This window comes from Rhinolophus ferrumequinum, chromosome 11 (genome assembly GCF_004115265.2).
Source record: "Rhinolophus ferrumequinum isolate MPI-CBG mRhiFer1 chromosome 11, mRhiFer1_v1.p, whole genome shotgun sequence".
In the NCBI taxonomy this organism is placed as follows: domain Eukaryota; kingdom Metazoa; phylum Chordata; class Mammalia; order Chiroptera; family Rhinolophidae; genus Rhinolophus; species Rhinolophus ferrumequinum.
Genome location: NC_046294.1, coordinates 87590382 through 87613624, shown reverse-complemented (window position 1 = coordinate 87613624; position 23243 = coordinate 87590382). Strand labels below are relative to the sequence as shown.

Below are 23243 nucleotides of genomic sequence, written 5' to 3'. Positions count from 1 at the left end.
TCTTTATAGCATGACATTTTCAGTTTTCACTGACTGGGCTGAACATGTTACTTCTTTTAACAAACTGGAGTTTTCAAATAGGTTATCTGTATTTAAAGATGCTGAACTTTGATATTTTTTTCCAATAGTTAAAAAAAGGCATAATTTACATATGAACCTTGATTCTGAAACACATTGATTCTGTCTCATTTTGCCTATTATACTGCCTAAAAAAGTAACATTTCAATTCCTAGTTTTGAAACTAAAAATTAGACTTAAAGTCTATATTACTTTTAATTCACATTTTCTATTTTTTTCCATAATTTACCCTTTCAAAATATAAAAACTTGATGTTTCTTCAAACAGATAGCTGGGACAATGTTCCATAAGTGTAATGAAGAAGTAGTTAAAAACTCATGGAAAGTCTTTCCACCAATCTTGTAGCTGTGTCTTGGCTAAATATTCAAGGGTCAACATGGCCCTGTTGTTCAGTGTCTTCTTCCTAAAGAGAACTTTTGTATTGTAATTTATTTTTTATTGTGCCTTAAACATTTATGTAAATAACCTTTAGTAATAAAAAATTATCAGTTATATAATTTACTTATATACAAACCTAAAAGTTTTACAAAGCAGGTAATAGAAAACAGATGAGTATATATTTTATTTTCACTGAAAAATTTTCTTAGAGGGAGTCTGGAAGTCAGTAATGGATAGAATTACTTTCTACTGGATAAATAAACCTATATGGAGTTTCACACAATTTTCACATTGCTTTGGATAACTGGGGATTCTTTCAAAAGGAACAGTATCATCTATTCCATTTGGTAGTCTTACATTACCTTCTTAATAGTGAAAACTACCAGCTTTCAAGTCTAGTAAAGGCATAGGAGTTGAAAAATTTAAAGTTATTAAACTTTCCCCAAAACTGAAGCAGAATGTTGTTCCGCTCTTGCTTTCATTAAATATATGAAGATTCCAGAATAGGTTGATTTATGATTAAACCAGGGTACCATCCCATTTTTTCTTCAGAATTATGCGACACCATCTCTTCATTTCATTTCAAGCACTATGAAAACATTTATTTCTCACTTTTTCAAGCAAAAGATATACAAATATCAGTTCCTTTCCCCCTGTTTTATGCTGTAATCATTTCATAATTGCTACTGTAACAGCAACTTAATAAACATCCAATTCAGGTAGGTGCTGAGCTGGATTATATAAGAGCTATACAAAAAAAGAACACGAACCAAAGGCACTTACGGCACAAATTCGCCATGAAAGCCTAATATACTATATCTATCTATTGACTGATCCTGTATGATCTCCTAGGTCCTTCTGAACTCTAAATTTATAGAAATCTATTCTGAGAGGGTTCAAATAAAATAATTTGTAGGGAGTAAAAAAAAAAAAAACACCTTCTGAAGTCGAGTCAGAGAATCAAGATTTTGTTCTTCAGGATTCCATAAAAATAAATAGTAAAATTTCCAAAGTCTGTCGCCTCTCTCGTTTTCAAGCAAACGCGAATAAACAACCCCTACTTGAGAAGTAAAGAATCGCTGGTTAGTGAACAAGCTCAGGTGTGGTTCTGGAAAGAAGCCACGTTTCTATGGCAACTTTGAATCGTGTTTCCTGTGCCTACTGCCCTTACGTCACTTCCGGTATTACCTGCGTTGTTACCGGGAGCGGTAAACAAGGTGTGCAAGCATCTGGAGAGCTGTCGGGATGCAGCAGAGCGGAGCGGCTGGAGGCCCTGGCTACGCTCTGTTTCCACTGCTGGGCATCCTGTTCTTCCAAGGTGAGTGCGCCGGCTGGCTCTGTCCCACTTCCGTCAGGGGGTGAGGGAAGATGGTCGCTTTTCCGGTTCCGGGTGATGGGGGGGTCTCAGAAAAGCCCCCACAAAGTTTCTGGGAAGGAAGGAAGCGGGAGGGTGTGGGGAGGATGTTCTCATGTAATCACCGCCCACTCAGTGGAGTTGGTAGCTTGTCACTGCTTTCCTGAGACCCTGGGAGGTCGACCACCTTGCGTGTCTGCATTGTATTCTGGTGATGGCACGACTTGATAGAACCGCGAAGGGCTCTGGTTTTGGGTGCATCGGCGTTGTTTTGTGATGAGTTAATCAGTGGTTGACTCCGCTGTGGTTTTGTGGGCGGTATATCGTGTGTAGGAAAGGGCAATTCTAGTGTTCAGTAGTTTGTCCCAGTAATTTTGAGAAAGAAAAACATGACTGTTGGTAATTTTATTTTTTGTAGGTGATTATCAGGACCTTTGAAGTAAAACGTTTATTACAGGAAGGATGTACTGTGATTTTGTTATAGTAGAGGCACATTTTGATGAGGAAAAAGCAACTGCTTTAGCATTTTAATGACGCGTTTTTAAAAAATACAAGAAAGGGCACATCAATGCTGTTAAAATTTTAATCTATAGTATTAACTAATCAGAAGTACACTATTCACACTGACATTCTTAAAATTTAGATACATTTTGCTTTCGTGCAGATTTCAAATTGCATAAATTTCAATCCAGCCTAATTACATTCATTTTCGGGTGCAGTTATTTGCTGGATTGTATGTGTGTGTGTTTCTGTGAAATCATATGTTAGTAGAGCTAGCATTAGAATGAATTGTTAACTTCGTCAAGTTTCCTTGTGGGTAATGAGAATTTCTGAAGAGGACCTTTAACATAAAACCTTAAAAGTGTTCTAAATCTCGGCAGTTAAGGCTGAAGGTTTCATTTATTTGATGACTAATATTCATGCTTCCAGCACACTCCTTGATCCATCCCAGCTGCGTGTTATTACAAGTGTCCAGTTTTTCAGCTAGATTATCTTGCAATATAATATTTAGGTTGACCTACTGTCGCTCCAAATAATCCCAGTCTCCCCTCCGACCATGACAATGTTCATATATTGTCCTGGTGAAGGAAAACAAAATGTAGAAATGGGCGGTTCCTTAAACTTGCTGTCATTTCACATCTAGCATGCCTCAAATAGGCAGACCAAATAATTCAAACATTAAAAGTTAGTTTTATGATCTGTATGTACTTATTGAATTGATTTCTTTCATCTTTTTAAAAATAATAGTTTTATTGAGATATAATTCACATGCTATATACAATTTGCCCATTTAAAGTGTGCAGTTCAGTGGTTTGTAGTATATTCACAGAGTTGTTCAGTCATTACCACAATCAATTTGGGATCATTTTCATTACTGCAGAGAGAAACTCCATACCCATTGACAGTTACTCCCCATTCCTCCCTTCCCCCATCTTCTGACATGCACCAATCTGCTTTCTCTTGCTATGGATTTGCCTATTCTGGATATTTCATATAAATAAAGTCCTATGTGTTTTTTATGACTAGCCTTTTTCACTTAGCATGCTTTCAAGGGTCATCCTTTTTTTTTTTTAAATCTTACTTTTGAATCTGTTAGGTAATACTTCGGTTTCATACCAGTGTTTATTTGCCTTTCTTCTTCAGAGATAGGACCCATTAAATTATTAGCTCGTTTGAATTTCTCCCTAAGTTATAAATATGGCCTGCTATATCAGTTGTCTTAAGTACATAGAAACAATAGATTGGGCACCTAGGGTTCTTATGCTTTTCTCTTTTTCATTTGCATATACAATTTTAGGAATCAGGTTGACAGATTTATGGTTTGGAAAACTGAGTACAAAATTGGGAGTTTTGTCATTTTTTTCATTTCTTTCATATATAACATTACTTATGTTTAAATATGATTTTCTTGTCTTCCAGATTAAAAATTTTGTTAATTATCATGAGTATTTCTATAGTTAGCTGTTTTTACCTGGTAGGAATGCTTTTTTACTCAGGTGAAAAGATAAATATTCATAAGCACATCAGGCCTAGGATAAAAATTTCTGAATGAATGTAACATTGGATTGGTATTTTTTTCTTATTTTATTTTTGAGTGAAGGAGACAATTTATTTTACATCCATTGATTTTGAAACACTTTTAATTTCAGTATAATATATATATAGAGAAAAGTGCACATATTGTAAGCATACAGCTCAATGAATTGTCAGAAACTGAACACACCTGGGTAACCAGTACCCAAATCAGGATTTAGAATGTTACTGGCACTCCAGAAGCCTTCCTTGTGCTTCCTTCCAGTCACTTACCCCTTCTCCCCCAAGGGAAAGCAATATCCTGATTATAGATTAGTAATGTACACTAGTTTATTTCATTCATGGATCTTACTTTCCTGTAACTATACATTTAAGACCTGATTAGCTAGTATTTAGATTTCAGTGAAATGACTTTACATATTGATAACTTTCATGTTCAGGAATATGGAGTTCAAATATATCAGCAAGGAATAAATAAGTTGATAGGTAGGTAACTTTATTAATGGTGTGGTTACTATAATCCAGTCACAAAATTTGCTCAGAATTTATAATTTTATGCTTATTTTGTAACAATTTTTGCTTTATAAAAAAGAAACTGTTAGTTTGGTTCAGTTGAATAAATATTACTGAGCATCCACACTTTGTTAGGTTTTGATGAGCTCAGGCTCTATTGCAAAAGACAAACAAGTCAAGAGATAATTTTAGAATTTGGCGCTAAGAGGGGAATGCACTAGAAACCATAGGAGCTCAGAAAAGGTGCCCTTAATCTGCCATGACAATACAAGGAAGACTTCCTGAAGGTGTCATCACAATTAAACGTTAAAGGAGTTAGAGTTACTGAGAGATAAGAAGTGAGGAAAATTCCAGACATAGAGAGTAACATAAATAACGCATTGAGGCATCAAATAACTTTCCAAGAACATTTTATGAAACTTACTTGGATTGGGTTAGCACATGTGGTGACTCAACATTTCTCTGTGGTCAGGGGAATGGTGTGCGGGAGTCAGCTCCTACTAGCGCTCAAGAGCCCAGTATGCACATCTCTTCCTAACTCAGCAGTCAGAGACTTTACTTTTGCAGCTTAATGTTAGCCGTGGTGCGAGTATTTTACCACAGAAATGGTCAAACCCTGAATATTTGAATATATATATTTTTAGCTGTTTATCAGCACACCTCTGGATGTAACGATTGGTTTAGACCCATCTGAGTCATCCCCCAGGGATGGGAGGAAGGTTAGTTGCTAATTATTCTTAGTTTTCTCCTCTCTTATGAGATCCATTCACTTCCCTCCTCTGTTCTCTATCTCCTGGAAACCTGACCCTCTAGACTGCATAATCCAGGTTCCTTTCCTCTGTCTTCCTCTTAGGTTTGGTCAATGGGAGGCATTGGCAGGAGATTGGAGGGCAGGAGGAGAAAGACATCATGGCATTTCTTCCCGGCTCCCTCCTTGTCTCAGAGCCATGGTCTATATGGGTGTGTCCCACTACGGCTACAGCTTCTATCAGGTCGCCAACAGCTCCATTTCTTACTGAGCTCTGGCAACACCATTTCCTCCCTTTGTTATGTCAGGCGTGGTCGTGGTGGTGGTGGTAAGGCCTTGTGCCTTTGTTGGCTTCCTTGATCCTAAGAAAAGTCCCTTTGAGAAGTGGCCCATACACCTTTCAAAATCTCAGATGATGTGCCTTCTGTTTCCTGCCTGGGCCCTGTGTAATAGAGGGATCGTCCCCCAAGCTTTTGGGCTATGTTTGAAAGGATGGATATCCAAAGAAAATCTGTGTGTTGTTAGGAAAGGAGATGAGGAGAATGGATAGAGCTGACAACAAACAAAAGTTCACTACATTCAATTTGAGATCCTGTGGTGGTGAAGTTCAAGGGGATATATCCAGTAATATTTGGCCACTCAGAGGCAGGTCATGGCTAGCAATATAGATTGGGGAATCATTAGCCTACAGGCAGCTGTTAAATCTATAAAAGTGGATGGGGTTGTCCAAGGAGAGCTTGTTGAATGAAGGACCATGGGCTCAGGTTGGAATTCTAAGGAACAGCAGTGTTTTAAGAGATGGGTAGGAAAGGAGGAGCCTTAGAAAGAGATTTGATAGGAACCATCAGAAATGTGGAATTTGTGTGTGTGTGTGTGTGTGTGTGTGTGTGTGTGTGTGTAGTGTAGAGAGTTGGTTGGAGGGAGACTAATGAGATTCTGATTCATAACTCTAACCCACATTTCTTCTTTATTTTAAACCAATGTTGGCAAACTTTTGTAAAGGACCAGAAATAAATATATTAGGTTTTGTGGGCCACATGGTCTCTTGCCAGAGAAACACAAAAGAATCTCTAGACAATACATAAGTAAGTCGGCATGGCTATGTTCTAATAAAACTTTTTGTAGATATTGTTGGCTAGATTTGGCCTATGAGCCAGAGTTTGCTGACTTTGTCCTAAACCAACTGCCTTCTTGACATTGTCTCTTGCTTATATCAAAGGCACCTTAAACTTATCCAAAATAAAACTCATAGTCTTTCCTACCAAGCCTGGTACTTGTCTAGTCTTCCCTGTGTCAGTGAATGGCATTACCAAGGAGAAATCTGAGAGTCATCCTTGACACCTCGCCTTACCTAATGTTCTACATCTCATCTACCACCAATTCTTGCTGATTTTACTTTATAAGTGTTCTCTTCCTAGTTCTTTCCCTGTCCACTGCCACCAACTTAGTTCAAGCTTCGCTTATTTCTCACTTCACGATTGTAGTGGCCTCCTAAGTAATCTACTTATATTTACTCTTAGGTCCTCCTAATTGTCTTCCCTAAAGTAATCTTCAAAAAATGCAAACTTTTCCATGTCTGTTATCACTCAGTCTCACATTTCCATGGCTTCCTATTACTCTAAGAATAAGGGCCCAAATCTCTAAGGTCCGGCATGATCAAGTTCCAGCTTACCTCCTAGTGACATCTCATTCTTCTTCTCTCTCATGCTCTTTGTGTTGCAGCCATACTGCCTTCATTTCAGTTCCTTGACTGACTGTACTCCTTCCTGGCACAGGCCCTTTGCATATGTTGTGTCTCTGCCTGGAATATTCTCTCTCTCTCCTCACCTTTATTACCCTTACTTCATAAATCAAAAATAACTTTTTCAGGGACACGTTCATTAACCACTCCCTTCTACCCCACCATAACAAATACAGTTTTTATAGTCACTCTGTCTTTCCTTCATAATAATTAGAGTTTGTCATTATACATTTGTCTTTATGATTTGATTAATATATCGAACTTCTATATTTTAAGCTTCAAAACAGAGAGTGTATTTATTTTGCTCACATTTAATTTATTTTGCTCAGTATAATTCTATACTGAGAGGGTGGTACAAAACAGATGCTCAATAAATATGTGTTTGAAGAATGAGTGAGTGAATGAGTATTTGCCATGGAAGCCTTGGGATAGAGAAGGTCAAGGAGCAAGTAGTCACTGCTACAGAGCGATCCAGTAAAATAAGGACAGAAAAATATCTATTGAAGTGTTGAATCCCTTGTATTCTGTAGTTTTAAGAATACATGATGCCCTTTACCAGAAGTGATAGTGGGGTCTAGCTTGTGCTGTAGGGGTCCAGAAGTGGATGGGATGGGAGGAAATGGAGATATTAGGTGTAGAACTTGGCTTAGAAAGGAAAGAAAGGGCAGTAGTTACTTGGTAACAAATAGTATTACTGCATTAAGGAAAGATTGTTTTGTTTTATTGTTATTTATTTGTTTTTAAGAATGGGAGAGACTTGTGTGTATTCAGAGGCTGAGGGTAGAGAGAGCCTCTCTTGAAAGGGAAAGGTTGAAGTTAGTAGGGAGGGTTTTTCTGCCGGAGCAGGGCTTGGAGGGGAATGATCTGAGCAGAAGAGTTGAGCTTGCACAGGAAAAGGGACGCCAGACCGTTTGAGATTGGAAGTAAGGATGGCTGCAGATGCAGGAAGGTGTGTGGCTGGACAGTTTGTGTGGCCTTAAGTTTCTTGAAAAAGTAAGAGGAGACATTTTCTTCTGAGAATGAGGGATTTGGCGGTACACAGAGGATGAAAGAGATCGGCAAAGTCTGAGGAATCAGAGAGAGGAGCTGACCAAAGCTGGTTAAAGGGCCATCGGTTCTCATTAAGGGCTCAGCTGTGGGTAGAATTCGTGACTTTCTTATGGTGACTATCTGTGCTGTTTTGTGATTTTTCTCCCTCAGTGCATACCAGTCACAGTCTAGGAGTGGTCATGTAGGGCTGAGCTTTTCCTAAGTGGGTGCGATGGAAAGGTAGGAGTGTAGGGGACGTAAGAATTTTGAAAATACCTAGTAAGGGGGCAGGGTAGGAAGAGAGTGGTGACTAATAAACACACTTTTTCCTATACTAGAATTTTTGGTGACCTGTCCACTTCTTTCTCTCAGTCTTTCTCTGCCTGCTCCCCTTCCTCTGAATTTTGCCCTCCAGGTGGTTGCATTTAATGGAGGAAATAGTCTTTCCAAACTGAGTACAATCAATGGTATATGTATTTGAATATCATTATGTACTAAATATAAAGACAACATTGAAGAAAGAGCAGTGAACTGCATCAGGGATTTTGGGAAGGCATCATAAGGGAGCTGATATTTGAACTGGGGTTTGAAAGTATGTGAGCCTTGGGGGATGTAGTGTGGGCGAACAACCCAGGCAGGATTGGTAGGGATAGGGAGATCCTTCCCGACAGAGACATATTCAAAGAAAGGCACAGTGGTGTGAAAGGACATAGTAAATTTAGGAAATGGCAGGACATGCTGGGCAGGGTGAACAGAATGGGGTGGGGAGGTGGGTAGAGCAACAGAAATTTGGAACCAGATGTCACTATTTGGATTTTATTTTATAGCCCAATACAGAATTGTTGAAGGGTTTTGAATGCTTGTGGTGTTTATTTTAATGATAACAGCTAACATTTATTGAAAGTTTCAATTTCAGGTGTTATGCTAAGCATTTTGTGGTGATCTTATTTAATCTTATCAGATCCTCACAGTAATTATTCCATTGTTATTATTCCCATTTACCAAGTAAGGAAACTGAAGGTTGAAAAGTTAGGTAACTGTGATCAAGGTCTCATAGCTAGAAAGTAGCTGGGCTAGAAAGCAAGTCCAGGTCTGTCTAATTCTAAATCCATACTTTAAAATCTCTCTACTATACTTATGTTTTAGAATAAAGGAATAGGGTACGGGAAGAGTGTAGTTTATCCATTCATTTCCACCTTCCAGTTTTTAGAACTGGACCTTGGGTGATAAGTAAGGCGGGTCAGGAGTGAGGGCTCAGGAGACAGTAGGGGCTGAGGGATGAAGGCTTCCCAGGCAGAGGACTAGCATTCATAAAGACAGCAAAGGAATGACAAGTTTAGCCTGGCAAAGTGAGAGAGGATGCTATAAAATGAACCAGAAGTAATTCTCATTTTTGGGATGGGTCGGATTGTTATTCGAGTTGTAAGCTTAGTCTTGTTCTCCTCCTTTAAGAGGAATGTGAACAGACTAGATTGTCTAGAGAAGAGGAAGAAAAATGATTCAAAGTATCAGAGGTAAAGGCAGTGGAATGGATGACTCATAACTGTGTCTGTGATAGGAAAGGTTGAGAGAGCATAGGCAGAACTGAAGAGGTGGCCGTGATGAGGATGAAGCTATCTAACATGCATTGCGCACTTACTCTGGGGCAGGTAGGCGTCTCAGTGCCGTACATGTTTTAACTCATTTATTCCTCACAGCAAGCTTCTAAGATAAGCACGATTCTCATCATTCCAGCCAGGGTGAGAAACTGAAGAAGTAAAGTGACTTGCTAAGACCACAGCTAGCAAGTGGTAGGGCTGGGATGTGTATCCTGCCTCTACCAGAGGAACAGCTGGTTTTCAGGATAATGTGTGCGTTTGCCGTCTTTTGAAACCTTGCTGCTCTGTTTGCTTTTGGCCTTTCAGAAGAATCATGGCTTATTGTGGTAGAGAAAGAAGCAGGAAAAATAAAGTCCTAGTGGCTTACATTTAAAAAGATGGCTCCCTAATAGAAGGTAAATTATTCTATCCACTGTTCTCTGAAAGCGGAGAAGATTGGTCAGAAGAAAGTGCCAACTCTCTGGGGGTAGGGGGAGTGTCAAATTTGAACACATGAAGTGGTTTTGGAAAAAGTAAGTTTCTAGAGAATTTAAATGTGATATCTTATTTTTACATTTTAGAATGCATTAAGTTGTTCTGTTTTCCTCAACTTAATGCATTCTAAAATGTAAATGGATGTGTGGTCCATTAACCAGCTTCAAGAAAGGAAAAAACAAAACAAAGCTGGAGAGAACCTTGGGGGCAGTTTTATAAAATTTTTTGGAAAAAAAAATGTCCTATTGTCTGTTATTCTCATTTTGCTGGTGGTTAAGGCAGTGGTAGCTTCAGGTTACAATCATGTAGCACGTGGAGTAGATTCCTTAGACCACAACAGCTGACATATTCCTGGAGTATGTGCGTGTCCGGTGAATGGGTGGTGGTGTTTTTTAGCCTGCTGTGGGCTGACCCACTTGTTTGTACTTAATTTAACCACTAGTCTGTATTTGGAAAAATGCTGGTGTGACCAGTTTTTAAATTTCTATCCAAGCATTCATTCTATGATTTAATATTGTAAAATGACAAAAATACTACCCTTGAATGATGCAGAGATCTGCTGCTTGTCCTTTTGGGCTTGCATGAGAAGATATTTATTGCTATGGTTTTCTTTTGTGTTTTTTTAAATATAAATTTTATTGGGGAATATTGGGGGACAGTGTTTCTCCAGGGCCCATTAGCTCCAAGTCGTTGTCTTTCAATCTAGTTGTGGAGGGCGCAGCTCAGCTCCAAGTCCAGTCGCCGTTTCCAGTCTTTAGTTGCAGGGGGCACAGCCCACCATCCCATGTGGGAATTGAACCAGCAACCCTGTTGTTCAGAGCTTGTGCCCTAACCGACTGAGCCATGCGGCCACCCTATTGTTACAGTTTTTTCATGAGAGCCCTAAAAGGATAAATAGCGTCTCTAATTGTTCACTCATCACATGAAAACATTTTAAGTGTTTGGGCTTGCTTTGATTAGGTGTTCACATTGTCCTTTCCTTGGAGATAAAAGTGGATGCCCATGTTAGGGGTTATGTTGGAGAAAAGGTCAAGTTGAAATGCATTTTCAAGTCGACTTCATCTGTCACTGACAAACTCACCATAGACTGGACATATCGACCACCCAGCAGCAGTCGCACAGAATCAGTAAGTATATATCTTTAAAAAATGTTCTTTGAGTCTTCTGTAGTCAGCAGCTCGGGAATCCTCTCTTTCCAAGTCCCCAAGTCTCTTTTAGTCCTTCTCGTCTTAGAATAGAAGACGAACTTCTATTTTCAGGGGAGATGAGCTTCTACCCTACATGGCGTTCATTTGGGCATGTAGGGCTTTTTATTCTTCTATGTGAAGAGTTTTGCAAATAAGCTTATGGGGAAAAAAAAATGTGAGAAACTCAGAGGAAATGTAGTTTAATTTTGTTTCCCCTTCGTTGTTTCTTTTTGCATGGCTTCATAGCTTCATTTTCAGATTCCATGTGCTAAAACAATGGTACCTCCAGGACTGTATAGAAAAATTCTATAGGCCATAGACATTCTTTCTCTTAAAGCTGATCGTTTCTTGTCATATGATGTTGTCTCAGTGTGTGTATCTGCTTGTCTATCTATACTCTGTACATTTATCTTGGCATCTTCTCCCAGTGTGTAAACATCTGCATTGATTTATATAGCTCCCTTTGAAGGAAATGGTGGCACCTTATGTTGATGACAAACGCTGTTAATGACAGATGGTCTTCCAATATTAGAAGCGATATACTTTAGTCACACATATAAAACATATTTATGGTTCCACTCCCATTGTGGATGTCTAATTGAAGATTGCAGTGCTATAAAAACAAACAAACAAAAAACTTTCTATACTTCCAGAAGTATCCTTAGCTCAGGATAGATGTTGTCAAGAATGTAAACATAATAGCTGTATGTAAGATTATACTTTTGAAAATATCCTTAATTTGTTTTTCCTGTTTCCTTCATTGCAAAAACTTTCGCTTTGATTTTAATGTATAGCTTTGAATTTTGTTTTAGGAGCCATTATTGAATGCCACGTAGTTTGGAGCTAGGTAGTAGCTCCAGTGAAGGTGGCAAGGCTGTATTTGTGGTCCTTTTTTCTTTAGACTTAAAATAGTTCACCTTATTTTGAGTGGTTGGAAACTATGGCTGGCCTTACTTGGCTCTGCCTCCTTGGCCAAAAGTAGGACAGGGCAAGCTAGGGGGATTTTCTTGCATCAGAGACCTTAAATGCAAACTGCAAGTAGTTCTCGTAGGGTGCTGTTCTCTGTGAAGCTGGTTGGAAATTTGGCTACCCCAAGTTGGCATTAGTGGGCCTTTAAAATCACAACATGATGTTGCAATTACATGGTCAGGGTTCTGTCAGACTAAGCAGTTAGGAAGGATTTGAGTATCAGTAATTTAACGTGGAAGTAGAGGTTGGGTTAAGTTTGCAGATACACAGCAGGTCCTGTTTTGTCAATAAGGGGTTTCAAACCCTTCATGTTGATGCTAATAAGCAGCGGTGGGCATTCCTACCTCCCTCTTTGGAAGACTCGTACACACATTATTGTTATTTGTAATGTCTATTTCCCACTAGACTGTAAATTCCAGGACAGCAGGGACTGTGCTTGTTTGGCTCCCACTGTATCCTTTTGCTTAACACAGTGCCTACCACGTAGTGGGTGTGCAGTGAATATTGAATGAACAAATGAACCAATAAGTGATTCAGCATCTTCTTTGGGAAGTTGCTCTTCAAAATTGGGCAATTGTTCCCTCAGTGGAGAAGTACTAAGTAAACAGAGGAAAGCCTTGACTCTTGCGTAAGAGAGAGATCATATTGACCTGTGGTACCTGCTCAGCCTACCACCAGATGTAATTAGGTGCTTTCTGATGAAGTGTCTGATTACCAACCTGAAGCAGCATTGTTTTGATTCAGCATATATTCACTGAGTACTGATAATGCCTTTCGTGTGAGGTTTTTATTAATTAACAAGATAGATAACTTGATAAAGGCTTGATTATATTATATCCTCTTGGCGATTTTGCGAATAAGGAAAAAATCTCCCCTTTCCTACTTGCTAGCTATGTGCCTTTGAGTAAACTCATTTAGTTTTTTTGTTTTGGGCCTTGTTTCCCTTTTTGTAAATTTGGAATAATTATACCTGCCCCATGTGTAGTTCAGTTTTGTTCTGAGGCTCAAATGAGTAAATGTGTAGAAGTCATTTGCAAACCATACAGCACTCTACAAATATTAGGTACTACTTTAGAATAGGGCTTCTCTTTGGCACTGTTGACCATTTGAGTCCGATAATTCTTGGTTGTGGGGGCTATCCTGTGCTTTGTAGGATTTTTAGCAATATCCCTGGCCTCTACCCACTAGATGCCAGTAGCACTCCCCCAAGCTGTGACAATCAAAAATGTCTGCGTATATTGCCAAATGTCTCCTGGAGGGCAAAATTGCCCCCCAATTAAGAATTATTGCTGTAGGACGTTAAGGAGCATTTAGAAGAGGTCCAAGAGTTAGGATGCCAGGATTCTTTCGTCAGGCCTTTTTCTGATGTTTCATTAACCTGTCTTTTAACCTATAGAAAGAATCGAGATGAACAAAGCATAAAAAAAAGCCCAACTGAGAAAACCCATTATACATTTGTATTTTATTTTAGACCTACTTAGCTTTACATTTTCACTGCATTTTCCAAATTAACGTTTTGTTTCTCATGGTGTTTCTTTCTTAGATTTTTCATTATCAGTCCTTCCAGTACCCAACCACAGCAGGCACATTTCGAGATCGAATTTCCTGGGTTGGAGATGTATACAAAGGGGATGCATCCATAAGCATTAACAACCCTACCATAAAGGACAATGGGACATTCAGCTGTGCTGTGAAGAATCCCCCAGACGTGCATCATAATATTCCCATGACAGAGCTAATAGTCACAGAAAGGGGTAAGCTAACTGTCACCAACTTTCTTCTGCAGTGCTCGCTGACGACTATTGTGCTTTTTGGAGAGATCAATGATAAGCAAAGCTACCTATCTTTGTAAGCCAGTTGGTCATTGGAGCATTCTGCCATCCTGAGCTGTCTATTAGGGTGAATCTTTTAATCTTTATTTTGCAAATTGAAGTTTATGTTCAAATAGTGTCATAGTTTCTCCATTATCCTTTTTTGTTTTTTAAACTTTTGGTGACCAGAGGTCTTGTGGGATGTGTGACAAATCCTTGAATAAATGGAGGGTTGTTATCTGTGTGAAATATAAGTCATTCTGGTTTCACTAATATTTTCATGGCCTCAGTTATGAGACAGTGATCTTGCCTGTGTCTCGAAAAGGTAACCCCTCTAATGATGGAGGCAGCACATTTCTTTTATGTTGCAAAGAGCAGCAGTTTCCTTTTAGTATGAAACAAGGAGAGTAGGTAAGGACTGATCTTTTTTTTTTCTACATTATTTCCTGGTGACTATTGAGTGGTGATTTGTTCTAAGTTGGATTTGAACTAAAGACTTAAAGATACAGGACTGCATTATGTTTTTTTTTAAGACAATAAATCATAAGTTTCAAAGATATAGGTACATTCGTACTGCTGGTGGGAGTAGAAACTGACACAGTTTTTCTGGAAAACAGTTGGTAGTATGAAACAGACACCTTAAAAGTATATATACCCTGTGATCTAGTAATTCCATTTACAAAATTTATCTAAAAGAAATAGAGCAAAACATGAGGATTTATGTACAAGGATGATCGTCATAACATAACTCATAAATCCAAAGAACTGGAAGGGACTTGAATGTCCAGCGTTAGAGGAATGATTCAATAAACTGCTCAGTATGTAGAATACTATGCAGCCATTAAAAAATCCTATCTGGAAGAAACTTTAATGACATGGGAAATAGTTAACATATATTAAGAAAAAAAGGTTAGAAATAATATGTAAAATATGATTCATACTTTAAAAAATGTATGTACTTCTCCCTCTATGCAGACTCATTTTCACATATACCTAGAAAGAAGAGTGAATAGGTAGAGACGAACGTGTTAATCCTAGGTAGGAGGATTATGGGCAAATTTTTATTCTTTTTCTTGTGTGTGTATTTTCAACCTTTTCTACATTGAATTTATTTCTTTTGTAATGAGAATAAATACAAGAGCAAAAGTAAGACCTATCTCATGTCAAAGGAAACATTTTTGCATGTTCTTCTCTTTTACGTTCTTTAGGTTTTGGCACCATGCTCTCCTCTGTGGCCCTTCTTTCCATTCTTGTCTTCATTCCCTCAACTGTGGTGGTGATTCTGCTGCTGGTGAGAATGGGGAGGAAGTCTGCAGGGCTGCAGAAGAGGAGCAAGTCTGGCTATAAGAAGTCATCTATTGAGGTTTCAGATGAGTAAGTCCAGCTGGAGCCCTGAGCTGTAAACCCACTTCCTCTGCAGATTCCTGCTTTGTGGATAGTACCCAGGCCCCTGTGTCCATGCCTTCCTTTCTTCTGGGCTGAATTTAGTTCCGGTGAAATTTCCTTTTGAAGAGAATGGTTCTGCTGAGCAGTCCTAGAAAGGAAGGTTGAAAGCGAAACCTGTGGATGTTAACTTGGAGAGAGGTAGAGGGGTTGATAGTATGGTCATAGTTTCCTGCTTTGGAAATCAGATTGTACAATGCTACGGTTCTGAATATAAATTCTGAACTGGAAATCTCATTCCTTCAAAATTAACAGGAAGTTCCAACAAGTCACATTGTTTCCTACTGTTTTTTCTCATTTGCTCCACATTCCAGCTATAGTGAGCTTATTTTCTTCTCTAAACATGCTGTACTCATTCAGGTCTTCTGCCCGCCCCTCACCCACCCCACATTCTTTCACCTGGAATCCCCTTTCTCTCTCCCTTTTTTGCCTGGCATACTCTTCTATATCCTCCAAAACCCAGCTGAAATGTCCCCTTTTCTTGAGTTTCCCTGGGTCATCCAGGGAAAAAATTTGTACTCCCTCCTCTTTGCTGCCATAGCAGTTTGACTTTAACTCTATTAAAACATTTAACACATTATATATTATAATGGACTTGTTAAGTTTCAGCAGGTTTCTCACCCCCATGAGATTGTGAACTCTTCAAGGGACTGTGCTTTATTTATGTTTTTATCCCCAGCCCAACACAATACCTCAGCCATGGTTGGTGCTCTATTTATTGAGCACTTACTATGTGCCAGGCACTGTGGTACGTGTTTTTTATTTACTCCTAACCACTATCTTTTAAGTGTAGCTGGTAATACCTGCATTTTACAGATGAGGAAACAGGTTCCTGGAGCTTAAATAATTTGCCCAGTCATCCTGTTAGTAAGTGGCAGAACTGGGATTTAAAACCGGACCTGTCTGACTTCAATGCCTGTGCTTTTAACTGCTCGACTATACTGAGATAGGGATTGTTCTGATTTGGTTTGTCCTCTTTCTACAGCACTGACCAAGAGGAGAGGGATGACTGCATGGCAAGGGTTTGTGTCCGTTGTGCTGAGTGCTTGGTAAGCCCGTGCAATTTCTTCTGTTCCCTATTCGTGTTTCACTGTTTTGCATACGTATGGGGATCCTTTGTCCTCAGAGGCAGCAGAGGGTATGCCAGTAGGTCCAAAGCATGTATCAGCCAAGGCCTTCTTCCAAAGCATTTTGATCTCAAGGTACTCCGCTAACAACTCTAAGCATTGTCTTGTTTGCTGTCTCATGGGCACAGAATGATGCCATGAGGTTAGGGAAGGGAGACTGTGCAGAGCAGTGTCTGCTGACTGACAGAGAACATCCTGAAAGAGGAGTGTCCTATGCCTCTAGGGTCATACTAGGAGACCTTGAGTGGCTGGACCCAGAGCCTTGAATTGAACTTTTCTGCAGAACCTCGGTTGTTTTCCCAGGAAATTAGAGTGATACAACCTTTTAAGTGACTTTATGGCTTTGTCAATAAGAAATACTCAGGTTGGAAGACCTGAATTTTCATTTAAATTTCAAAACGCCATCATCTCTCCCCTTTTGAGCACCTGCAGTAATTGGTAGGCTTGTGTGACTGTCCCAGGGATCCGAGGAAGAAGAAAGACTCTGTGATGTGGTACAGTTAGAAACAGGTCAAAAGCAAATTATGATGTAATATGAAGCATACCTGTCATTTTGGGGTTTAAACTTGAGCCCTGTTTGTACTTATTGCCAAGCTCAGCATTTGGCCAGGTGACCACAGCCCAACAGTGTTCTTTGTTTTTCTTTCTCACATGTACTTGTGTGCAATAGGTAGGACGAGAGAAAGGCTGATAGTGCCAGTGGAGAGGATCTAATACCACCTTTTAGGGTTTGAATATTTTGATAATGCAAAATAAGTTAATGTCTATAAGATTATTACCCACATTTGAGATATTAATTCATTCAACAGTTACTCACTAAGCATCTGACATGTGTCAGATATGATTCTAGGTACTTAGGAAACAGCAGTGAACAAAACTGACAAAAGCCCCTGCTGTCAAAGAACTTACATTCCTTCCATGTCTGGAAAACTCAGTCTCCAAGACACAGCTGAAATGTCACCTACTATTAAATTGGGGTACAAAAAAATAACTAAATTAAAAAAAAAGTAAAGTATACAGTACATCAGATGGTGCTTAATGCTATAGAGAAAAATAAAATAGGGAAGGGACGGGGGATAGTTAGACAGGGGATGTGATATTAAATAGGCTGGTCAGGAATACCTTCATTGAAATGGTATTTAAGCAAACACCTAAAAGAAGTAGATTTGGCCTTATGTCTAATGTAGAGGAACATTCTAGGCAGAGGAAATGGTAGGTGCAAAGACTCTGAGGAGGGGCCATGAGTGGCATGTTCTAGGAACAGCTTGGAGACCAATGTGGTGGGAATGAAGAGAGCAAGGTAAAGAATCGTATTTCTTCGGAGAGATAATGTCATATCTTATAGAGCATTATAGTGATTTTAATGACCTGGAGTTTTATTTATTTATTTTTTTAGTTTTAGTTGTACAAAACAACATAGTGATTAGGCATTTATATACCTCACAAAGTGATCACCCCAATAAGTCTGCTACCCATCTGACACTGCACATAGTTATCATAATATTATTGACTGTATTCCCCATGCTGTACTTTACATCCCTGTGACTCTTTTGTAACTAGCAATTTGTACTTCTTAATCCCTTTACCTTTCTCACTCAGCCCTCCCGTCTAGTAACCACCAATTTGTTCTCTGTATCTATGAATCTGTTTCTGTTTTGTTTGTTTATTTTGTTCTTTAGATTCCATATATAAGTGAGATCATATGGTATTTGTCTTTCTCAGTCTGCTTAATTCATTTAGCATAATACCCTCCAGGTCCATCCATGTTGTTGCAAGTGGTAAGATTTCATTCCGTTTTATGACAGAGTGATATTCCACTGTATAAATGTACCACAATTTCTTTATTCAATTGTCTGTTGATGGGCATTTTGGTTATTTCCATATCTTGGCTATTATAAATAGTGCTGCAGTGAATATAGGAGTGAATTAGTGTTTTGGATTTATTTGGATAAATACCCAGGAGTGGAATTGCTGTGTCATACTGTAGTTCTATTTTTAATTTTTTGAGGAACCTCCATACTATTTTCCATAGTGGCTGCACCAATTTGCAATCCCACCAATAGTGCACGAGGGTTCCCTTTTATCCACATCCTCAAAAACACATATTTGTTGATTTATTGATGATAGCCATTCTGACAGAAGTGAGGTGGTATCTCATGGTTTTTATTTCATTTCTCTGATGATTAGTGACGTCGAGCATCTTTTCATGTCTATTGCCATCTATATGTCCTCTTTGGAGAAACATCTAGTTAGGTCCTCTGCCCATTTGTTAATTGCTTTTTTTGTGTGTGTATTGAGTTGTATGAGTGTCTTATAAATTTTGGGTATTAACCCAAAAGATGTATCATTGCCGTATATCTTCTCTCATTCAGTAGGATGTCTTTTCATTTTGTTGATGGTTTCCTTTGCTGTGAAAAAACTTTTTAGTTTGATGTAGTCCCATTTATTTATTTTTTTCTTTTGTTTCCCTTCCCCAAGGAGATACAGCAATAAAAATATTACTAAGGGTAATGTCTGAGAATTTATTGCCTATGTTTTCTTCCAGGAGTGTTATGGTTTCAGGTCTTACATTTAAGTCTTTAATCAATTTTGAATTCATTGTTGTATATGGAGTAAGAAGGTGGTCCAGTTTCATTTTTTTGCATGTGTCTGTCTAGTTTTCCCAGCACCATTTATTGAATAGACTCTCTTACCCCAATGTACATTCTTGCTTCCTTTGTCATAGATTAAATGACCATATAGGCATGGATTTATTTCTGGGCTGTCTATTCTGTTCCACTGATCTATGTGTCTGTTTTTATGCTAATACCATGCTATTTTTATTACTATGGCCTTGTAGTATATTTTAATATCAGGTAGCATGCTACCTCTAGCTTTGTTCTTTTTCCTCAAGATGGCTATGCTATTCGGGGTCTTTTATGGTTCTATATACATTTTAGGATTATTTGTTAGTTCTGTGAAAAATGCCATTGGTATTTTGATAGGGATTGCATTGAATCTATAGATTGCTTTGGGTAATAAGGGCATTTAAACTATATTAATTCTTCCTATTCATGAGCATGGTATATACTTCCATTTATTTGTATCATCTTTAATTTTTTCTTTAATCAATGTCTTGTAATTTTCTGAGAAGACATTTATTTTTAATGAAACAGAATCCACTGGAGGTTTTTGACAAGAGAAGCACTATGAACTGATGTATGTGTTAAAAGGATCATTTTAGCTTCTGTGTTGAAAATAGACGGTAAGGGACCTTGAGAGAATCAGAGAACTCAATTAGGAGACTTTAGCAATAATGCCATTGAGAGAAGTTAGTGTTAGTTTGGATCAGGGTGGTGGTGGTAGAGGTGGGAAGATGGGGTTGTATTCTGATTATAGTTTGAAGGTAAAGCCAGAAGGATTTACTGATGGGTTGCATGTATATGAGTATGTTAAAGAATGAGAGGAGTTTCGGGCGGCCGGTTGGCTCAGTTGGTTAGAGCGCAGCCCTTGTGACACCAACGTCGCCGGTTCAATTCCCACGTGGGCCAGTGAGCTGTTCCCTCCACAAATAGAGTGAAAACAACGGCTTGACTTGGAGCTGAGCTGCTGGTGGGTGGCCGGTTGGCTCAATTGGTTAGACTGCAGTGCTCATAACATCAAGGTTGCTGGTTTGATCAACTAGATTGAAAACAACGACCTGACTTGGAGCTGATGGGTCCTGGGAAAACACACTGTTCTCCAATATTCCCCAATAAATGTGTAATGTGGGATGTATAAAATGGGATGGTAATGTGTGACTTTTGGCTAAATTCTGACTGTGGCAATATACTTCACATATACATCACATACACACAACTACTGTTCTTTCTCCTCCAGGATTCAGACTATGAAGAGACATACTGATGAAAATCTGCGTGACATTAGAAGAATCACCTACTAACAGAAAATATCTCATTCCACTGGCAGCTAAATCTTCTCAAAGAAGTGGAGCTGGCCTGGACAGTAATGATGGAGGTTTCTGAAAGTCATAAGTAAAGACTTTAGGAACCATTTATTTATTGAAGAAATGTTCTTTTTGTATTAATAAACTGTTCAAAAGCTTTCAGAGGAGACTCATACCTATCCCTTTTAATAACTTATACTCTAATTGAATGAAGGCATTCTTTTCCTGAACAGAAAGATACTTTTTATTTGATCTTTGCTCTTGAATGTATTACATGTTTTCTTCCAATTATTTGAGGAAGAATTGGCCACACTTCTGATGCCAAACTTATTATTATTATTTTTTTTAATGAAATGGAGCTTGTAGCTTCTTGATGTGCTTGCTACCGGATAAAATGTTTGGAATAAGGATTCTTAGTTTTTTTGCTCCGTGAACATTTTCATCTGTGAGTTAGCACACAGCATATATTCATTGGTTTGATTATCTCATTGATTATGTTCGAGTTTCTTGGAGTGTATAACACTAGTTTCCTTAGAGCTGGTAGGATCAAGAATCAGTGGTTTGCTTTGATTGGGTTTTTAAAGTATTAAAGTGTCATCAATTTACAACTAAGGAAAGGAAGTGTGAGGTACAGGTGCAATTTGCCAGGTGCAATTTGTTACTTTACTTTCTTAAAGCTAACTGATTAATGGTTTCCTTCTTGACTTTTCAGATCAGAGGCAAGAACTTTTCAAAAGGTTTTGTATGGATATATAGACTATTTTACTAATTATTTGCAGTGAAATGCTTTTTTAACCTGTGTTATTCTTCAGAAATTTTTTGACTCTAAAATGTACCAAATATCAGTGAACTGAGGTATTTACAAACTGTTTTTGCATAACACTTGAGATAAGGAAGTGATGTTGTGCATCACCTATACTTTTCCTTTCTGGTCTCTCAATACTTTATATCAGTTTCCTCTATTTTCCTACAGCAACCTATTTCAAATTTTGATTTATATGGGAATTTCTATAAGCCATTAAGAAATATATATGACATGTCAGGAAGGGTTGACAATGTAGTCCTCTGTACTAGAGTGATAAAGTTCACTTCTCAATTATGAGAGACAAAAGTTATTCCCTCCCCCCAGCTTTGTTTTTTCAGTAGGATAGTCCCTTTTCATGGATCTTCACTAGGTGGCTCAGGAGGTTTCCATATTACAGCATTATACATTGTATATGTTATTAAAAAACAACTTTTACATTTTTTTGCCAACATCTATTTTTAAAAATTTGGGTTGTTAGCTCTGTCTCATGGATTTGCCCTGGCCTCTTTTAACCTAGTCTGTAGATTAGAGATTCTGATTAGTTAATAGACATGACTTACCTCTAGTCATGGAAAAAAGTAGAAGAGGCACGACAGGATTGGCAGTTTACATTTCCAGTGGTTAAACCTCACAGTCTTGGGCTACTTGTTAAGTATGTGGTTGTCTGGCGTCAATCTTTTGGGCCAATCTGGCACCTCAACAGAGACAAGAAAGCAGTTTGAGCGACGACAATAAATAAATTGGGTGCTAGGAGATTTGAAGATAGAGATCTAATTGTGAAGCAGAGTTTTTTTGGGTCCCCATTTATCTGAGAAAGCGATGAAGTTACGGGAAGCCAGTGAAAGCCACATCCCATTAAATGGGGAAACAGTTTTAGCTAGGTTTGCTTGTAATTTCCTTTCGGGCATGTTTTGAGGATTAATACTGTGTGGTATGTTTGTCACTTTAGGCATATGGTGCTGTGTGAATCCTTAGTAGTGTAATTTTGTAGACTTGATCATGATTTGAACCAGTCCTTTTAAAATGACTGAACAATAGAGTCCTTCATGGGAGGAGACTAAGTTGATAATTTAGTCTTGCTCCGTGGGTTTGTGTTCACGTCACAGTCATAAGGCTGCTATCAGTTTTCTTCTTCATCGCTTATGTTGAGCTCTTCTTCTTCTTCAAAGGAGCACAAAGCTGTGTTTGGACACCTGCTTTCTTGAAGGATGGAAGGAAGATAAAGTGTGTGTGTGTTTTTTAACCGTCTGTTTTAATATCTTCTAAGGTGCTATTCTCTATTTTTCTTTTCGCTGCTCCACGAGTTCTTATCACACTGTATGGAGACCAGCCTTGTCTAGAAAGGGAATTTAATTCTGAAGGCTTCAGAAGGGCTTAAAAGCCTTTCAGAATATTTCTTCGACTGCTGAAGTCTTTACTCATGGTTACATTACTTTATGAGTTTTGTGCATCGAGCTCTTAATTCTGTTACCAAATGTGAACTTTCAAAATGCTTTGTGTTTCCCACGTGGCCTGTTACCTCAGGCTTCTTTGGGAACAGCTTCTCTGCAGATCCCAAATTGGGCACTGGTGCTTTACAAGGGAACGTTGCATGTCCCTGCTTTAAAAAAATTCTGGAGGCCAAATCCTGATTCTGAATGCTCTGTTGTGTCACTCAGTTATGGTTTCATCGGGGAGCCATAAAAAGATCCATAGGGAATGGACCAAGACTATCATTTAATTGCACAACTCAAAACTTGCTGCCAGAAAAGGCAGCTTTGGTCTTTTGACCCCAGTGTTGTACTGCTCGATTGTTAATTGCTGCGTTTCACTGCGTTCTTTTTGTTTTTTTTTTCTAGGAGGATATGCACTGTTGGGCCATGTTCACAAGCATTGTAACTCTTGATATTTTTACCATAACATACTTAATAAACATCTTTGCACTTTCTGGCTACTTTTGGTGTATATCTACCTATAAGATGAGAACTGTCATATGAAAAGAGGTTTGTGGTTTTCAGCATCAAGCAACCATCTATTCATCTTGGAGCTG

General features: G+C 38.5%; 1 protein-coding gene across 1 annotated transcript; it reads left to right on the top strand.

Annotated features, from left to right (window-relative positions):
- Positions 1 to 1571: 1571 nt before the first annotated feature.
- MPZL3 (myelin protein zero like 3) lies at positions 1572 to 23141 on the top strand. The gene is made up of 6 exons (XM_033121452.1): positions 1572 to 1774; positions 10908 to 11074; positions 13647 to 13857; positions 15123 to 15288; positions 16343 to 16406; positions 20343 to 23141. The coding sequence occupies exons 1-6, from the start codon at positions 1702 to 1704 to the stop codon at positions 20367 to 20369; spliced, it is 708 nt and encodes a 235-aa protein (XP_032977343.1). The 5' UTR covers positions 1572 to 1701; the 3' UTR covers positions 20370 to 23141.
- The last annotated feature ends 102 nt before the right edge of the window (positions 23142 to 23243 follow it).